The sequence below is a fragment of the Chiloscyllium plagiosum genome, chromosome 21, assembly GCF_004010195.1.
Source record: "Chiloscyllium plagiosum isolate BGI_BamShark_2017 chromosome 21, ASM401019v2, whole genome shotgun sequence".
NCBI lineage: Eukaryota > Metazoa > Chordata > Chondrichthyes > Orectolobiformes > Hemiscylliidae > Chiloscyllium > Chiloscyllium plagiosum.
Genome location: NC_057730.1, coordinates 7,218,354 through 7,239,324, shown reverse-complemented (window position 1 = coordinate 7,239,324; position 20,971 = coordinate 7,218,354). Strand labels below are relative to the sequence as shown.

Sequence of the window (20,971 nt, the reverse complement as noted above, 5' to 3'; positions counted from 1 at the left end):
AACTGTACACAGTATTCTAAATGCGGCCGAACCAATGTCTTGTACAATTTTAACATGACTTGCCAGCTCTTACACTCAATACCCCGTCCGATGAAGGCAAGCATACTATATGCCTTCTTGACCACTCTACCCACCTGTGCAGCAACCTTCAGAGTACAATGGACCTGCACTCCCAGATCTCTCTGCCCATCAACTTTTCCCAAGGCTCTTCCATTCATTGTATAATTCGCTCTAGAATTAGTCTTGCCTCAATGCATCAACTCACATTTGTCTGGATTGAAAGCCATCTGCCACTTTTCCGCCCAACTCTCCAGTCTATGTATATCCTCCTGTATTCTCTGACAGTCCCTTATGCTTTCTGCCACTCCACCAATCTTTGTGTCATTGCAAAATTGCTGATCATACCAACAGTGCCCTCTTCTAGATGATTTATGTAAATTACAAACAACAGTGGCCCCAACACTGACCCCTGTGGAACACCACTGGTCACCTTTCTCCATTTTGAGAAACTTTCTTGAACTACTATTCTCTGTCTCCTGTTGCTCAACCAGTTCCTTATCCACCTGCTAGAATACCCTGCACACCATGAGACTTCACCTTTCTCCATTAGTCTACAATGGGGAACCTTATCAAATGCCTTACTAAAGTCCATGTATGTGACATCAACAGCCACTCCTTCATCTAAAACTTGGTCACTTCCTCAAAGAACTCTATCAAGTTGGTAAGACACGATTTTCCCCGCACGTTGTCCATCACCGATAAGCTCATTCTTTTCCAAATATAAATAGATCCTATCTCTCAGTACCCTCTCCAGCAACTTCCCCATCACCAACGTCAGGCTCACTGGTCTGTAGTTATCCGGAATATCCCTACTATCCTTCTTGTACAGGGGGACAACATGAGCAACCTTCCAGTCCTCCGGCACCTCACCTGTATTTAAGGATGCCACAAAGATATCAGTCAGAGCCCCAGCTATTTCCCCTCTCGTCTCCCTCAGCAACCTGGGATAGATCCCACCCGGTGCTGGGGATTTGTCCACCTTAATAACCTCTAGCATACCCAACACATCTTCCCTACTTATGCCAACGTGATCCAGACTAATCAAACTTCAATCTCTAATCTCAAGATTCATCATGTTTCTCTCCTCAGTGAACACTGAGGCAAAGTACTCATTCAGAATCTCACCCATTCTCTCAGGTTCGGCACACAGCCTGCCTTCATTATCTTTTAGTGGACCAATCCTTTCTCTAGTTACCCGCTTGCTTCTTATATAAGAATTAAACGCTTTGGAAGTTTCCTTAATTCTGCTAGCTAAAGCTATTTTATGACCCCTTTTAGTCTGCTTGATTCCTTGTTTAAGATTTTCCTACTCTTCCGATATTCCTCCAGGGCCTGTTCTTCTCAGCTGCCTCAACCTTATGTACGCTTCCCTTTTCCTCTTGGCGAGTCGTACAATTTCTCCTGTCATCCACGGTTCACGAATCTTGCCCTTCCTATCCTTTGCCTTCAACGGGACATGGCTATCCTGCACTGCCGTTAACCTATCTTTGAAATCCTCCCACATCTAAAATGTGGATGTCTTTGATGTAGGGGAGAGTGGCTAGGGTTTCTGGACGTGTTTTGTCTGTTTATTTGGGTGTGTTGCTGAGAAATCGGTGGACTGTGTTCATTGGAATCTTTTTGAATACACAGTATAGGTGATTTTCCTTTGCTCTGCGTAGTTCCTCTGTGCTGCAGTGTGTGTTAGCTTGTTGAAGTAAATTTCTGAGGCAGCTTCATATGTGAATGTTGGGATGATTGCTTCTGTAGTTCAATATGGTCCGTATGTGTTGTTTTCCTGTAGACGCTGGTTTGAAGTTTCCCGTTGGCTGTTGGCTCAACTGTGACATCGAGGAATGGCAGTTTGTTGTTGTTTTGAAAGACCCTAAACTGACGACAAGCGAAACTAACGTCATTTACAAAATACCATGCAAGGACTGTGACAAACACTACATTGGACAAACAGGCAGAAAATTAGCCACCAGGATACATGAACACCAACTAGCCACAAAACAACATGATCCTCTCTCACTAGTATCCTTACATACAGAGAAGAAAGGACACCGCTTCGACTGGCACAACACATCCATCCTAGGACAAGCCAAACAAAGATACACACACGAGAATTCCTAGAAGCATGGCATTCCTATCATCCCCATAGAAAAAGACCAGGAAGTGACTTAACCATGGGAAATGACATCATCAACCCAAAGAAACCCAAACATATAAATAGAAAGCAGAAATTATCAGCAGTGCTTCGCCTAAAGCCCACTGAAGATGTTATCTAGTAGGGTGATGAAACATCTGGAAGTGAACCTTTCAGCTCAGTGAGCAAACCTACATCCAGAACCTCAACCTGAGCTACAAATCTTCTCAAAACTCACTAAGGGTTTAAACTAATGTGGCAGGGGTATGGGAACCAAATGGTTCGTGGACAGGAAGGAGGTAGTAACTAAAGCCTGTAAAGATCTGGATAATTAAATTAGCGTGACTAAGGGGGAAAGTAGGCAGGGAGCAGATGATGAACGCAAAGGAACTGGTGGTCTGAGGTGCATTTGTTTGAATACAATTTGTTGGAATATAGTAGGTAAGGCAGATGTACTTAGGGCTTGGATTAGTACCTGGGAGTACGATGTTATTGCTATTACTGAGACTTGGTTGAGGGAACGGCATGATTGGTAACTAAATATTCCAGGATATTGATGCTTCAGGTGGGATAGAGGGGGAGGTAAAATGGGTGGAGGAGTTGCATTACTGATCAGAGAGGATATCACAGCTATGCTGAAGGAGGGAACTATGGAGGACTTGAGCAGTGAGGCAATATGGGCAGAGCTCAGAAATAGGAAAGGTGCGGTAACAATGTTGAGGCTGTGCTACAGGTCTCCCAACAGCGAGAATGAGATAAAGATACAAATATGTAAACAGATTATGGAAAGATGTAGGAGCAACAGTGTGGTGGTGATAGGAGATTTTAATTTTCCCAACGTTGACTGGAATTCACTTAGTGTTAAAGGTCTAGATATAGCAGAATTTATAAGGAGCATTCAGGAGGGATTTCTAGAGCAGTATGTAAATAGTCCAACTCGGGAAGGAGCCATACTAGACCTGGTGTTGGGGAATGAGCCCGGCCAGGTGGTTGAAGTTTCAGTAGGGGATTACTTTGGGAATAGTGATCACAATTCCGTAAGTTTCAGAATACTCATGGACAAAGACGAGAGTGGTCCTAAAAGAAGAGGGATAAACTGGGGGAAGGCCAACTATACCAAAATTCAGCAGGAGCTGGAGAATGTGAATTGGGAGCAGCTGTTTGAAAGTAAATCCACATTTGATATGTGGGAGGCTTTTAAAGAGAAGTTTATTAGAGTTCACGAGATATATGTTCCTGTGAAAATGAGGGATAGAAATGGGAAGATTATGGAACCATGTGAAATTGTGAGAAGACCGAAGAGGAAAAGGGAAGCATACATAAGGTCTAGGTGACTGAAGACAGACAAAGCTTTGGAAGAATATCGAGAATGCAGGACCATTCTGAAACGAGGAATTAAAAGGCCTAAAAGGGGTCTGTGATATCTTTAGCAAACAGGGTTAAGGAAAATCCCAAAGCCTTTTATTTGTTTATAAGGAGCAAGAGGGTAACTAGAGAATGGATTGGCCCACTCAAGGACAAAGAAGGAGAGTTATGCGTGGAGTCAGAGAGAGAGGGACATGACGAATGTTGAGGTTCGGGATAGATGTTTGATTACTCTAGCTCAAGTCGGCATAAGAAGGGAGGAAGTGTTGGGTGTTCTAAAAGGCACTAAGGTGGACAAGTCCCCATGTCCGAATGGGATATATCCCAGGTTACTGAGGGAAGTGATGGAGGAAATAACTGGGGCCTTAGCAAAAAGGATAGGGGACTGTCAAAGAATACAGGAGCATTTAGATAGACTGGAGAGTTGGATGGAGAAGTGGCAGGTGGAGTTCAATCCAGGCAAATGTGAGGTGATGCATTTTGGGAAGTCTAATTGTAAAGCGAACTATACTGTATAAGGAAGAGCCTTGGGAAAAGTTGATGAGCAGAGAGATCTGGGAGTTCAGGTCCATTATACCCTGAAGGTGGCTGCATAGATAGACAGAGTGGTCAAGAAGGCATATAATATGCTTGCCTTCATTGGATGGGGTATTGAGCATAAGAGTTGGCAGGTCATGTTAAAATTGTACAAGACATTGGTTCGGCCACATTTAGAATACTGTGTACAGTTCTGATCGCCACATTACCAAAAGGATGTGGAACTTTGGAGAGGGTGCAGAGAAGGTTTACGAGGATGTTACCTGGTATGGAAGGTGCTAGCTATGAAGAGAGGTTGAGTAGGTTAGGTTTATTTTCATTAGAATAAAAGGAGATTGAAGGGGGGACTGATTGAGGTCTACAAAATCATGAAGGTAGATAGAGATAAGCTTTTTCCCAGGGTGAGGGATTCAATAATGAGAGGTCACACATTCAAGGTGACAGGCAAAACGTTTAAGGGGGATACACAAGGAAAGTACTTTACACAGAGGGTAGTAGGTGCCTGGAACACATTGCCAGCAGAGGTGGTAGAGGCAGGCACGGTAGATTCATTTAAGGTGTGCCTGGACAGATGCATGTGTAGATGGGGAACAGAGGGGTATACATCCTTAGCAATTGGGTGATAGGTTTAGACAGTGGATTTGAATCAGCTCAGGCTTGGAGGGCCAAAGGGCCTGTTCCTGGGATGTAAATTTTCTTTGTTCGTTGTTCTTATATCTTTGCAGCTTCCTTTATCCAGGGATAATCCACGTAATTATAGACTGGTGAGCCTGACATCAGTGGTAGGGAATCTGCTGGAGAAGATACTGACGGATAGGATCTATCCCCATTTGGAAGAAAATGGGCTTATCAGTGATAGTCAACATGGTTTTGTGCAGGGAAGGTCATGTCTTAACAACTTAATAGAATTCTTTGAGGAAGTGACAAAGTTGATTAATAAGGAAAGGGATGTAGACATCATATACATGGACTTCAGTAAGCGTTTGATAAGGTTCCCCATGGTAGGCTGATGGGGAAGTAGAAGTCGCAAGGGGTTAGGGTATACTGAAGAATTCCTGAAGAAGGGCTTATGCCCGAAATGTCGATTCTTCTGTTCCTTGGATGCTGCCTGACCTGCTGCGCTTTTCCAGCAACACATTTTCAGTTAGGGTATACTAGCTAGATGGATAAAGAACTGACAGGCAACAGGAGGCAGAGAGTAGGAGTGGAAGGGAGTTCCGCAAAATGGAGACCTGTGACCAGTGGTGTTCCACAGGGATCCGTGCTGGGACCACTGTTGTTTGTAATTTATGTAAATAATCTGGAGGAAGGTATAGATGGTATGATTAGCAAGTTTGCAGGTGACACTAAGATTGGTGGAGTAGTAGCTAGTGAAGGGGACTGTCAGAGAAAATAGATTGGAGAGTTGGACAGAAAAATGGCAGATGGAGTTCAATCCGGGCAAATGCGAGGTGATGCATTTTGGAAGATCCAGTTCAAGAGCAAGCTAAACAGTAAGTGGAAAACCTCTGGAGAAAATTGATGTACAGAGAGATATGAATGTTCAGATCTATTGTTTCCTGAAGGTGGCAACGCAGATCAGTAAAGTGGTCAAGAAAGCATACGGCATACTTTCCTTCATCGAACGGTAAATTGAGTACAAGAGTTGGCAGGTCATTTCATCAGTTGTATAGGACTTTAGTTCGGCCACATTTGGAATACTGCATATAGTTCTGGTCGCCACATTCCTAAAAGGATATGGATGCTTGGGAGAGGGTGCAGAGGAGGTTCACCAGGATGTTTTCTGGTATGGAGGGCACTAGCCGTGAGGAGAGGTTGAGTAGATTAGGATTATTTTCATTTGAAACATGGAGGGGGGACTTGATTGAGGTCTACAAAATCATGAGAAGTGCAAATAGGGTGGATCACAAGGAGCTTTTTTCCCCAGAATGGGGGGCTCAATTACTAGGGGTCACGAGTTCAGAGTGAAAGGGGAAACATTTAGGGGAGATATGCATGGAAAGTTCTTTATGTAGAGGGTGGTGGGGGCCTGGAATGCATTGCCAGTGGAGGTGGTAGAGCCAGGCACGATAGCGTCATTTAAGATGAATCTAATTAGGTACATGAATGGGCAGGGAGCAAAGGGAAACAGACCCTTAGAAAATAAACAATAGGTTTAGATAGAGGACCTGGATCAGCGCAGGCTTGGAGGGCCAAAGGGCCTATTCCTTTGCTGTAATTTTCTTTGTTGTTTTTCTTCTTTGGAGCAGGTGGGACTTGAACCTAGGACACTACAACTGAGCCACAGAGCCCAGTTTATATACCAGCTTGTATAGTTAACTAAATAATAGCCAACATTCACTCACTCGTTACTGTTGGTTTATGTATTTGAAATTTATTAACTGATTCTGATACTATGTAGCAATATGACATTGGAATTCTTCAGGATAATGCTCTGAAACTCCTTTAAAAAAGGAATTTCTTTTCGAGTCATGGAATCATACACCAAGGAACAGACCCTTCTGTCCAACCAGTCCATGCCAACCACAATCCAAAACTAAACGAGTACCACCTGCATAAACTTGGCCTATATCCCACCAAACATTTCTTATTCATGTACTTATTCAAATGTCTTTTAAATATTGTAACAGTACCCACATCCACCACTTTCTCTGGAAGTTCATTCCACGCACAGACTACTCTCTGCGTAAAACAAAATTGGTGCTCATCTATTTTTAAAATCTTTCTCCTCTCACCTTAAAAATATGCCCCCTAATTTTCTCCCCTCGGGGGGAGAAAACGCCTGCTATTCGCCTTATCTGTACCCCTCATGAAACCCCTATAAGGTCACCCCTCAACCTCCTACCCTCCAGTGAAAAAAGTCCCAGTCTCTCTGTATAACTCAAGCCCTCCATTCCCAAGAACTTCCCGATAAATCTCTTCTGAGCCCTCTCCAGCTTTATAATATTCTTCCTAAAGCAGGGCAACCAGAACTGGACATAGTATCTAGAAGAGGCCCCGCCAACATCCCGTACAACCTCAACATAACTGGCAATGTATCATTTGTCCTCTTATTGTCCTCTCATCATGTGAACTTTCTGATATTTGTGTGCAAAATCATACGAACTCCCTAACAGTAATGTTTGGTAATTTCTCACCATTTTCAACTGGAACATTGTTTTTTTTCTATTCTTCTTACAAACTTGCATCATATTTAATCATATTATATTCCATTTGCCAATGTTTTAAATATAATTCACATGATATAGACAACAAAGTATACTATAGGGTGGGATGATACAAATTTTGTTGTATTAAGTAGCTTTATGTTGCAATGTTATGATATACAGTAAGAAAATTGCCCTCCCTCAGGAGGGTCTGAAAGTGTAGACTGGATAGTGAGCAGATTTTGACATGTCACTGAGTTAGTTTGGAAATTTTTACCCAAATAGACAAATCTCCACATTATATTCCGTCTGCAAATGGCTTTCACACTCAGTAAACCTGCCCATGCCTATTTACAGCCTCTTTGGCTGAAGCCAAAGCTTTCTCTCCCACCCAACATGAGTCTTTTCAGTGAACCTGGGGACGTTGCACAGAAACATAGAAGATGGAGTAGGGCCATTCAACCCCTTAAGCTTGCCCCGCCAATCAATACCATGAAGGCTGATCATAAAGCTCAGTTCCCTAATCCCATCCTCCTCCTATATTCCTTGATCCTTTTAGGCACAAAGGCGAAATCTAGGTTGTGCATGCCAAAGGCAAATAATAAGATCATGTATGAAAGTCGTCTTGACCAATCTGCCAACCTGTCCTGCTGCCTTTTACGATCTGTAGACATGTATTCCAAGACTCCCTTGTCCTTTTACACTTCAAAACACTATTTGAGATTCTCCTACATATCTGATTTCTCCACCCCATCCCTTAAATTTGATGTAGTCCAATTCCAGACATTTGAATTGAAAACATATGGAGAACATTGTTAAATTTAGATGAACATCCTTTTACTGCCACAATCTTTATAGCAGTTAATATTTTAAACTAGGCGACAGCAAATATTTATATATATTTTCTTCACAAAGTGCAACTAGAAAAGAACTTACATTTATAACTCACCATTTAGAAGCTTGGAAATGCAAAGCCGGTTACTTTTACTTTTTGAAGTGTGTTCACTATTGTTCTCCGGGCAGACGTCGTCATCAGTTTTCATGCGGCAGGATTCCACAAACAACTCTCTTGATGATATCGGTCGAGAAATAAATATTTCAGAACATTGGATGAATCACCCTGCTCCTCTTTGAATAACACCAAAAATATTTTATGCCCACTTAAATAGTTAAAGCCCCATCTGAATGGCACTCCTTTCAATAATGCAATCCTCCCTCAGAACTGCACTGAAGTGTCAGTCCAGAGACCAAGAAATAAATATTGTAGTAAAACAAAAATGGATATGAACAGCTGTTCTCTAGTTTCCAGATTTGCAATAATCCAAACAATGTTTTATTTCTTTTCTATATACGGAAAGTTTGTAAATCTGATAGAGTACCATAATTTTCAATTTTTAACATATGCAACTTCAACTTTTTAATAGACTCAACAGAGTAATGGCACGTCGGGCAATACATTGGTGAAGGACATAATTTATGTCACACTGGAAATTTTGTCAAACTGGGGCAACATTGACAAAGTCGGCTTAACAGAAGTACAATTTTTTGATCTAAAACATCAGAAGATTTTTGTTTCTCCACATGATGTTGATGTCAGAAATGCTCACAGTCCTGGGAATTTGAATCGTTTAGTGAATGGAAAGACAAAGGTAAGCTAAGTTGATCTGTAAACACAAAGGTATTCCGTGAGAAAGTTGCTTTCTAACTATGTTATGTAAATAAATTATCTTTAATTCCAATGATATAAATAACTGCTCATTTACATATGTTGAAAAGCTAAACCTAATTGTCAAATTAGATTTTCATGTTTAAAATGTGTTGTTTTCTCACTTCCAAATTGAATTACATGTTAACAATCTGAAGATTAAATAAAAAGTGAGGTGAAATACATTTTAAATAACTGGCTGCTCCACAATACCAGCCTCCACAAGAAATTGTTTCACTCCCTTTCTGTTATGGAGTCTCATGGCTTTCAATGTACAATATTTGGTTTTTCAGTAAATGTAACAGAATGCTCACTACTTGGCTGGGTGGATGCAGCTGAAACAACACTGAAGAAGCTCATCACCATTCAGATCAGAGCCACCTGCTGGAGTAGAACCTGATCCACCACTTTCAACTTTTACTGCCTTCACCATCGATACATGGTGGCTACAGCATTAGATGCAGTAAAATATCTCACTAAGAAACTTTGACAGCACTTTCCAAACATCTGACCTCTAACATCTAGAACCACAAACAGTAGGCAATGAAAGGGAACACCACCACCGCCAAACCATATACGACCCTGGTTTGGAACTATGTTGCCATTCCTCTGCTATCACTGGGTCATAATCTTGTAACTCCCTTCTTAACTGTGGTTGTCTGTACACCATATGGACTGTGGTGGTTCAAATAGGCAGCTCACCACCACCTCATGGGAGGATAGGCAAGGGCAATTAATGCTGGCTCAGCAAGTGATGCCAACATCTTACAAAGGAATGAATAAATAACTAATTAAATAAATACAAACAAAATGAGAAGTGAATTATAAAGAGTATCCCTATACTGTCAATAGAATATTTCCAAATCAGGAGAACTGGCAGTACATGATCTTTTTATTCATTACTCATGCATACTCCATAAAAATGAGAATATTTCTACTTAAGGCTATTAATTAGTATGCATCTGATCTGCGGTTCATAATGTCCTTCACCTCTCTAGTGGTGGTCAGCCCAAAAGCAGGTCCTCTGTTCATTTCTCCATGTCTCATGTTCCTGACCTTTTCTACATAGTTGCTCATATCCTCCCATTTTCAATTTCAATGAGTAATATAACTAGGGCAAAGAGTACTAGAGACTTTTCCCTATTGCCTTCCTCTGTGTCAAGTGCTTAAAAGAAAAACTGTCTCTCTTCCTGAACGATCCTCCATCTGCAAAGCCATTGTCCTTTAAAGTTTCTAGATTTTCCATCACAACCAATATTTGCTGATCTTGGCATCGGTCATGGGTTATAATCCTAAGCATAGGACTTTTGCCTAGGTGACAAAAATGAGGTCTTAAATAAGGCTTAAAAAAAACACACAACACCAGGTTATAGCTAGTGCTTTCGATTAAACCTGTTGGACTATAACCTGGTGTTGTGTGATTTTTAATTTGTACACCCCAGTCCAACACCACCATCTCCAAATCTTAAATAAGGCTGTCACCTTAATCAATCACCTATTAACTATAGTGCAGTTTCTTAAACTTTAATGTTTCTAAATCCCATTTTAAGATCCAAACGAAAGAAACAAATTCTAGAAGGTTCCATTACTCTTAAAAGCCTATATTTAACTTGTTCTGAAGCTGCCCACACCAAAGAAGGAGATATTAGCAGAAGGATTAAAAGCTTAGCCTAACAGGCAGGTTCAAACAAAGGTGTCCAAACGTTGAGAGAGCTGTTTTCTTTTATATTTTCTCTAGTTTTGGTCAGAACTAATAAGTATTAAATTGATTCACAAAGATAGGAAATATCTTTGGTAAAGTACTATGTTTTAGTTGTCTTCGACAAATATTAACTTGTTCTGAGCAATTTAAAATGCAGACTAGACTTTAGCAATATTCAAATTATAAGGTAGAATCATAGAATTAAGATGTCGTTTTTATGACAGCAATGTCCCATTGAAGTAATTGCCTATTGACATTCTATATTGGTTTCTACATTTCTTAATTTTTTTGTTTTTCATTTAATTATATTGATATTCTAAAAAAAAATCTGTTCTTCCCTCTGTGGCAATTAAGAAAAGCTTAACTCAATAACCTTTCCTCTTTCCACAGACCACGAAGGAGCGTCACATGTGGACGTGCCCCTTCCATCCACCTGTTCAGTTATATTTTGTTGTACGTAGCCCAATCAAATTGTGTCTCTTCGGTATTTCTAAGATCAAGATTTGGAATTATAATAGAAGCCTCAATGTGAGTTGCTTTTGTGTTTTCCTATTTTTATGCAGATTATAACAAGGTATGTCCTAGAAGGTAAACCTTTAAATAAGATTTACCAATTAAGAAGAATATATGGGTTTTCCTAAAATTGAATTGAATTGAATTGAATTTATTGTACCAAGGCACAGTGAAAAGCTTTGTCTTGCGAGCAGTACAGGTAGTTAAATAGCATAGGTAACTAAATAATAGGTAAACAGCGGCAAAAACAAAAATACAGGTACAGGTGAATGTTAAGAGTTTGAAAGTCCATTCAGTGTTATAACAACAGTAGGGTAGAAACTGTTTCGAAACCGGCTGGTGTGTGTGTTCAGGCTTCTGTACCTTCTCCCTGATGGTAGAGGTTTTAGAAAAGCATTGCCAGGGTGGGATAGATCTTTGAGAATACTGGTGGCCTTTCCTTGACAGTGGCCCCAGTAGATGGATTCAATAGATAGGAGGTTGGCCTCTGTGATTGTCCGGGGCCGAGTTCACCACTCTCTGTAACCATCTCCGATCTTGAATGGTACAGTTGTCATACCAGATAGTGATACATCCAGACAGAATGCTCTCGATGACGACCTATAAAAGTTGGCAAGGGCATTTGCCGTCTTGCCAAATTTTCTCAGCTGCCTGAGGAAGAAGAGACATTGTTGGGCCTTTGTAACCAGTGCATCCACATGAAGAGTCCAAGAAAGCTTGTTGTGGATGACCACTCTCAGGAGCTTGACACTCTCCACTCATTCCACCTCTGTGCTATTAATGTATAGGGGGTTAAGAGTAATATCCCGCTAAAAATAATTAGTATCAGGTGTTTGGTTGGGGAGGTGCACAAATTCTGTAATCTTTAAAACATGTAATTAGGACATGAGAACTAGGAGCAGGAGTAGGCCATCTGTCCCTTCAAGCCTGCTCTGCCATTCAATAGGATCATGGCTGATCTTTTCATGGACTCAGCTCCACTTACCCGCCCTGTCACCATAATCCTTAATTCCTTTATTGTTTAAAAAAAATCTATTTTACCTTTAAAAACGTTTACTGAGGTAGTGTCAACTACTTCACTGGGCAGGGAATTTTTCACCCTCTGGGTGAAGAAGTTCCTTCTTAATTAAGTCTTAAATCTGCTCCCCCTAATTTTGAGGCTATGCCCTCTTGTCCTCGTTTCACCTGTTAGTGGAAACATCCTCTCTACTGCTGTCTTATCTATTCCCTTCATAATTTTGTATGTTTCTATAAGATCCCCCCTCATTCTTTTGAATTCCAATGAATATAATCCCAATCTGCTCAGTCCCTCCTCATAAGCCAATTCCCTCAACTCTGGAATCAACCAATTGAGCTTCCTCTGCACCCCCTCTAGTGCCATTACATCCTTTCTCAAGTAAGGAGACCAAGACTGCATGCAGTACTCCAGGTGTGGCCTTGTACAGCTGCAACATAACCTCCCTGCTTTTAAACTTGATTCCTTTAGCAATGTTGGGGAAAATTCCATTTGCCTTCCTAATTGGACCTGCAGTCTAACCCTCTGTGATTCATGTACAAGGACACCCACGTCCCTCTGCATAGTAGCATGCTGCGACTTTTTACCATTCAAATAATGATCCTTTTTACTGTTACTCCTGACTTCATATTTATTAACATCGTATTACATCTGCCAGACCTTTGCCCACTCACTCAATATATCTATGTTCCTCTGCAAAGTTTGACAGTCCTCTGCACACTTTGCTCTGTCACTCATCTTAGTGTCATCTGCAAACTTTGACACACTACACACTATGGTCCCCAACTCCAAATCATCTCTATAAATTGTGAATAATTGCAGTCCCAACACTGATCCGTGAGGCACGCCAATAGTTACTGATTACCAATCAGAACAGCATTCATTTGTCCCTACTCTTTGCTTCCTGTTGGTTAACCAATCCTCTATCCATGCTAATACTTTATGCATCTTTGTCTTATGCAGGAGCCTCTTCTGCAGCACCTTGTCAAAAGCCTTTTGGAAATCTAGGAACACCACATCTACTGTGTCCCCATTGTTCACCTTGCTCTGAATTTTTTCATAGAATTCCAAAAGATTAATTAAACATGACCTGCCCTTCATGAACCTGTGCTGCGTCTGCCTAATGGGACAATTTCTATCTAAATGCCTTGCTATTTTTTCCTTGATAATAGACTAAGCATCTTCCCCACTACAGAAGTTAAGCTAACTGGTCTATAATTCCCCATCTTTTGTCTACCTCCCTTTTTAAACAGTAGCGTTACATTTGCTGTTTTCCAATCTGCTGGAACAGCCCCAGAATCCAGTGAATTTTGGAAAATAACTACAAGTGCAGTTGCTATTTCTCCCACCGTCTCTTTTAGGACCCTGGGATGTATTCCATCAGGGCCAGGAGACTTGTCTCTCCTTAGCTCCATTAGCTTGCCCAACACTGCCTCTTCCATAATAATGATTGTTTCCAGATCCTCACCTACCTTTGTCTTTTTGTCAATTACCTGCATGTTATTAGTGTCCTCCATTGTGAAGGACAAAATACTTATTCAGTGCATCAGTCATTTCATCATATCCCATAACAAAATGCCCCTTCTCATCCTCTAAAGGACCAATATTTACTTTAGCCGCTCTTTTTCATTTTATATATTTATAGAAACTTTTGCTATCTGTCTTTATATTCTGTGCTAGTTTTTTTCTCATGTTCTATTTTACTTTTCGTTATAGCTCTTTTTGTGGCTTCCTGTTGACCTTCAAAGTTTTCCCAATCTTCTAGTTTCTTCAAGTTCTTAGGCCACTCTGTATGCCTTCTCTTTCAATTTGAAAGCCTCCCTTACTTCCTTAGACACCCTTGGCAGATTATGATTTTCTTATAATTCTTCCTTTTCACTGCAATATACTTCTGCTGAGCACTTTGAAAAATTGCGTTGAAAGTCCTCCACTACTCATCAACTGTCCCACCATAAAGTCTTTGTTTCCAGTCTACTGTGTAATGGAGTAATGAGAATTTTGACACTGTTTGCCTTACTATGGAACAGATAATAGAAAATCTCATAAGGCATTGAAGTTCAGCCAATTGACAGGATACATAAATGAGTAGAATGTAGAACGCCAGGAGATTAATGCAGTGGATTATTAAGCTTATCCTTACTTGCACTCCACCAATAATAGCAATAGAATGTGATATTGCTTATCCTGATCCGAGGAACTCGTGTGCAAAATAACATGTACAGCTTATTGGTGTCTTTGTGCTACGTTGAGAGACAAATGTTAAGAGTCTACAAAGGATATTTAAGAAATTAAGTCAAATAATCGTGGTATGTACTGTAGATTAGAACAAAGTTTAAACCTAACGGTGTTAAGTCTCTGACTTGCTTTTGTTACTTATTAGAATATTTAAGTTTCTGTTTATAAAATCAATTATAAAAAGAATTGAACATTTCTTTATGCTACTTTCTGTGGCTTCAAGAAGTTATAGGTTAGTAGGCATAGGAGTGAATTACACTTGAAAAATACAAATAAATTTAGATATTGTTTTTATCTCTAAACACAAAATACAATTCATAAAAGTAATTAAGAATATATTAAGTGCTTAAATAAAGTTATATTGCATTTCATATCTTGTCGCTATTAATGAACTCAGTACAAATTCACATTTGTAATAAAAAAGATCTCAAGTCAATTTTGTGGCTTCCAAACTTTTCTCTTCTAGATATTTATGTAAACATTTACAAAATTGAATACATATTCAGTGCAATGAATTCCTGATCTTAATGAGAGTCAGGTAGAATATGAAAACTTGTAGTCAGGTGACGAGGAGCCAACCTGTCTTGTCTAAATTTAGAACAGAGTCAAATTCTCAACCATACTAAAGTGTTGAGTAGGGTGAAGAATTTATTTTAAGTTTTCAGTTGCTTTCAAAAAATGTAAATAAAAGAAGGTGATAAAATGTGTCTTAATTGTAGCTATTAATCTGATTATGACATATTAAATTAAGATGAGACAATATGATGGTAGTGCTTAAAGCAATGAAGAATAGCAATAACTGACCAGCAGCAGATTGTTTCCAGCAATGGATCAGTCAGGAATTGGGGATTAACCATGCATGCTAAATGTAAGATATTTTGAAAAGAAAATGAAAATTCTTTGCACGCTTTGACAACCTGAGTTTAGAATTGACTTGAATAAGTGTATAAGAGAAAAGTGGATACTGTGATAGGAGAATAGAATGTTATTCAAACTATTTATTTGAATGTATGATAAAGCCGAAGTGGGATTGAAAGAGTTAAATGTTTTCTTGTTATATCTATAAGTAACAAATCACATTAAAAGTCATTGTATTTTTTTTTAATTTAATGCATTTATAACATTGTAAATTGCTTCATTGCTTAAATTCCTTCTTTAGGAGCTTGATGTTGGGGCAAAGGATGTGAGGATTTATGTGGACGGTAATCTTGTATATGAAGAAAAACTTGAAAAAGGCTGTGGAAACCAAGTGTTTGATTACAGTACAACCATTGACTTGAGAACCAACAAAAGCAAAGCTACATTTGATACTTCCAGTGGGAGTGATATGGAAGAACAAACTGAAGAAAGGGTGAGCTCAGAAAGAGACCCAAGCATTGAGCATCCAGAGCAAGCAAATTCCTCGTTCTTTCTAAATTCAAGGTTAGAGGAGAGAGATACAATTGATGCTTTCAGTGGGAGTGATACAGAAGATCAAGCTAATGTAATTGAGAACTCAAAAACAAATCTTAATATTGGTTCTCCACATCAAGCAAGTTCCTCATTCTTTTTAAATTCTAATTTAGAAAATAAGAAGAATGCATTCATTTATTCGATTGATTCACCAAAGTGCAGAATTTCTGCTGTGGAGGAAGACATAATGTTAACAGCTCCAGTTTCAGTCGAGATATCGCTCCAGCGGGTAAATATTTCAGAAACCAATAGGGAAGAAGAGATTTATTCTGATGAAGAACCAGTCATGAAAGACCAGCAGGAGAAAATATCAGCAAAGAAAATAACAGATATGCCATCAGCTTCAAAAATACCATCATGGCTAAAATCACCAGAGAATGAAAAACCTAAGCAAAGTAAACGGAAAAAGCCTCCATGGCTCAATAATGAGACACCGATAGATTTAAAAGTTGACAACAATTCAGCTAAATCTGATGAGGCAAATTGTAATTGGCCTGATCTATCTGACCCTGACAATAGTTACAAAAACTCAATTGGTCCAACTGACAAGATTTTAAAATGTAATAAGAAAAAGTTAGTCAACTCTCATGACAAGGGCAAAGTACTTACTGACAAAAATTATTTAGATTTTCTGGACGACTTCAATGAAAGTGACTGTTATGTGCCCTCGTCACAGGGTGAGGAGAATCAAAGAACTGACTTTCCTATTAGTGGAAGGAGAAGCTCTATGAAGAGTGCCAGACATAAAGAACTTTTTAATGTTAGTGAAACTGAAGAACTTCTTAAAATAGGTAAGTGGTTTAATCATCTGTCATTGTATCATTTTTTTTCTTAGTCATTTTAAAACCTATTCTACTACAGTTTATTTAGCTTTATTGTAAAATGGATGTACATTTTTTAATTAGTAAATGGAATGGATTAAGATATACTGTGTCTATGTTATCAGATGTGGAATCTAGAGTTAATTAAAATCTAGAGTTTTTAAGATCCATATTATTGGGCAAGATATTTTAATTGCAATCCGAACAGAATCGACCAATGGAAGACCCCTTTAATATTATCCACTTATCTGTCTGCAATTTTTGTGGTTAAGAATCCAAGGTTGACCTCTCCCAAATGCATCCATCAGAGGAAATCAGGGAGTAATTCACCCAGCACATGAGTAGTGTTCTCCTTTTTTTTTGCAATACTTGCTTCTGGAATTTCAGGAATTTAAGGTCCCAAAGGCACTTTTATAGCAGCTGAGGAAAAATAAGTGAGGGGATAAGGTGGCAGACGGGTAAGTGAATGGGTTGGAGTTACGGTGCAAGGTGGATGGGGAGTGTAGGATCCTTAGAATAGGTCAGGCAAGGGCATATTTGGTCCAGCAGGTTCAGGCATATCTCAGTTGTGTTGGGTTGGTGGTAAGGGAAGGGATTTGAGCCCAGTCAGGTTGACCTGGAGGAGGTTCAGGTCTGGGGTGTTAGGGGTTGAGAGCATGTGGTTGGGGGGTCATTCAAGTTGGATATTCAGTTATTCTGAAGTTGAGTAGGTTTTTGACCTTAACATTTTCAGGGTCATTATTAATTTTTAAGCAAGTCAGAATCACTGAATTCTCTGACTTTAGTGGACTCTGACATAGGGTTCCAAACACAGTGGATTTTCCATCAGAGGATTTCAATTCCTGGGCAATTTCTACAGAATCAGCAAGGTCACAGATTTCACACGGTGCCAACACATAACTTCAGTCTGTGCTGCTCCAGTGATTCTGTGATCGTTAGAATATTTGTGCCAATATGTAATTTTGAATTGATATGACTTTACATTGTGCAATCTGGTACATTACTTTAGTGATCAAAATTTTCAATTTCATGCTGTAAAGTATTGTTTAAGCAATGAATTAGGGTTCCATAATCCTAAATATCCTGGATCAAACATTTATTCTGCTGACATCAGGCATTATTTATTCACTGCTATTAGATAGTCATCTCCATATACTTCAGAGCAGTATAGTCAACATTACAATCCTCTATTTTATGTAAAATATAACATCGAGTGAGTGTGTAATTGTTTAAGGTGTCTTTTATTCCCTACTTCTGTTTGGTTTCAATGTCTCTCCTTTCCCTCCTGTTCTGAAACTTTCAATTATTAATAGCAAGCACCCTCCCAGCATTTTAATGTCAATGGTGCCACTCTTCAAGGAGAATTTCAAAGTATATTTGTAGCATTTTCTTTTCCCTTTTCTGGAAAGCTGACTAGTTGAGAGTTGAGAAAATGGGACCTCGGAGGTAAGATAGTTTTTGTCCATTTGGAGTGTATCCAGTCCATCAGTGTTGGTTTTGCAGGAGTAGTGTCTGAATACTTTTGGAGGTGGCTTTAAGAGAAGTTTTGGCATTTGTTTGACCATTCTCTTTTGAATCCAGAAAATGTAGTACAGGCATTGCTGATGCAATTTCTCTCATTCTTTTGTGTGTCAGTAATATATAATATATAATATTTTTATCTATGTTGAACTTAATTTGCAAATTATTTGCATATCTTCCACTTTTTCATTGAACTTCCTTTTTCTTAGTTCCCCCATGCCTTTTTAAAAAGTGTTTTAGCTAAGTCCCCCTGGTTCTGACAAAAGTAATCTACATTAATTCTGTTTGTCTTTCCATCCATGCTGTTGGACTTGCTGAGGATTTCCAAAATTTTCTGTTTTTGCTTAGAATCTCCAACAGTCATAGTATTTTGCTGTTTTATTAGTGTTGTTCACTGTTCAAGTTGCAAAGTGAACTTGTAAGAATTGAAACCCATTCTATATAATTCACCTTTTATATTGGCTTTTTTAGAAAATCAGAAAACTTCAAAGACATCAGGGTCTACAAGACCAAAGTGGCAAAATGAGCAGGATGACACACTGATGGAATCATGGGATTCTTTATTAAAGTTTAACAGGTCACAGCGAGGTCGGATAGCCAACTTGGATTTTGAGGGAGATGTTTTTGATGAGTTTTTGCAAGAGCAAAGAATTGGAAGAGAAACAGGATTGAAATCCTTGTACCAAGAATCAATGCATGAAGTTGAAGAGGGAAAGGAAGAACATACAACTGACCTTGAAAGGGATGATGATGGAAGTGATGATTTTGAAATTCCAGTTTTGCCTTTTGGCTGTCGTTTAATTATTAATATTACATCAACTTGGGGTGATAGACATTATGTTGGACTTAATGGAATAGAAATATTCAGTTCAAGCGGAGAACCTGTACAAATAGTACAAATAAGAGCAGATCCAGCAGATATTAACATATTACCTGCTTATGGCAAAGATCCAAGGGTTGTTTCAAATTTGATTGATGGTGTAAACAGGACGCAAGATGATATGCATCTCTGGCTTGCACCTTTCACTCCAGGACGATCCCATTTCATCTATATTGACTTTGTAACTCACTGTCACGTGGCAATGATTCGAATTTGGAATTACAACAAATCGAGAATACATTCTTTCCGTGGTATTAAAGATGTTGAAATCTTACTGGATGGGAAACTGATCTTTAGAGGAGAAATAGCCAAAGCATCAGGAACTTTAAATGGAGGTAAATTATGTTCTAATCCTGTTTTTTCTGTACTATGTTTAATTTGAGTTGGCACAGCAGGTAAAATAATGTTTCCTTATTTTGTCTTGTTAGCATCAAGTAAACAATTATTCAGTCAATTATTTAGCATTACATTTGGCTAAAATAGTCATTACTAACTATATCTACTAACTATACACCCTTATTCTTTCAACAACATCCTCATATTCTTCAATTCCTATCTTCCTTATCTCTTTATTTGAAGTATATCTGAGCTAGTTACTCCCTTTGTGATAATGCGTTCCACATTCTAACCACTCCCCAGGCAATAAGGTTCCCTCGAATTCCTTTTATATATTCGTTGGTGACCATTATTTATTTATAGCCTTTATTTTGGATTCATGAAAACTGAAAACATTTTCTTGTTATTTATCCAATAAAACCTATTCATAAACGTCTAGATCTGTTCGATCTTTCTAAAGGAAAATCTTTTGAGGGAATATTACAAGAAAATAAGTACTTTTTAAGTAGGCATGTGGAAGAACACTATTGGATATTGCTGAAAAAATTAACATTATGTTCAAGTTTCTCACTTGTACTCATGAAGAAAAATCACAAGAAAGACCAACGTAAAGGGAAAGCAACCCTTTCTACTGTATGAAAAGGTTGAGCTCGGATTGATTGAAAGGTACATTTTGAATGATAACAAGTTTTGTTGGAGAATGCAAAAGTTAGCTAATTGCAGTTAACTGAAAATTTTGTTCAATTTTATAGTGAGTGAATTGGTTATGGCATTGCCCTAAGTGACCAGAGAAGGCTGTTGCCTGTTTTGTTAGGTTGAAACAAGTGTAATATGTGCATGTGTTCTTTCTGTCTGCAAGAACAAGCCCTGTGTATTAACATGTGTAGCACTCAGCACATACAAGTGCAGCTTACTATGAGCCTGACAATCTTAAATTGTTTGTCAGTGTATATCTTAGTACTCTCTGGATTATTTAGCAAATAAGGTCCAATTGTAGAATCACAAATTGTATTGCATACTGAGGGTGGAATATTATGGATCCCTGAATGACGTGGGCTGTGGTGAGAAATCTTGGAGTGGAATGGTATGGCAAGAAATCTCACAGAGCATCACAGGAAGAAACACTCCATGAAACTCAACAAAATTAACACAGCCAAAATTTAACAAGACCTAGCCCTGCGCATTTGGGTTTTGTACAAGAGAGTCAGTGGGCAGGGGTAGGTGTAGTGGCCATTACTGAGGAGAAGGTACTGGAGAAGCTGAAGAGGCTGAAGACAGATAAATTACCTGGATTAAATTGACAACACCCCAGGATTCTGAAGAAGATAGCTGAAGAGATTGTACAGGCATTGGTGGTGATCTTTCATGAATCACTGGAGTCAGGAAGGGTTCCAGAGAATTGGAACATAGCTCATGTAACACCCCTGTTTAAGAAGGGAGGGAGGCAGAAGATGTGGAAATTTGTAGGCTGATCAGCCTGATCTCGGTCATTGGTAAAATCTTAGAGTCTATTATTAAGGATGAGATTGCAGAGAATTCGGAAGTTTGTGGTAAAATT

The 20,971-nt window shown here is 39.0% G+C and overlaps 1 protein-coding gene across 5 annotated transcripts in view; it reads left to right on the top strand.

The window, feature by feature from the left end:
- LOC122560502 (katanin-interacting protein) overlaps nucleotides 1-20,971 on the top strand; it is a 137,591-nt gene that overhangs the window by 69,199 nt on the left and 47,421 nt on the right. For all 5 annotated transcript variants that reach the window (XM_043711165.1, XM_043711169.1, XM_043711164.1 and 2 more), the window contains 4 exons: nucleotides 8,658-8,882; nucleotides 11,031-11,168; nucleotides 15,563-16,646; nucleotides 18,669-19,412. In XM_043711165.1, the coding sequence (XP_043567100.1) occupies nucleotides 8,658-8,882; nucleotides 11,031-11,168; nucleotides 15,563-16,646; nucleotides 18,669-19,412 (2,191 nt within the window). The remainder of the gene's footprint in view (nucleotides 1-8,657; nucleotides 8,883-11,030; nucleotides 11,169-15,562; nucleotides 16,647-18,668; nucleotides 19,413-20,971) is intronic.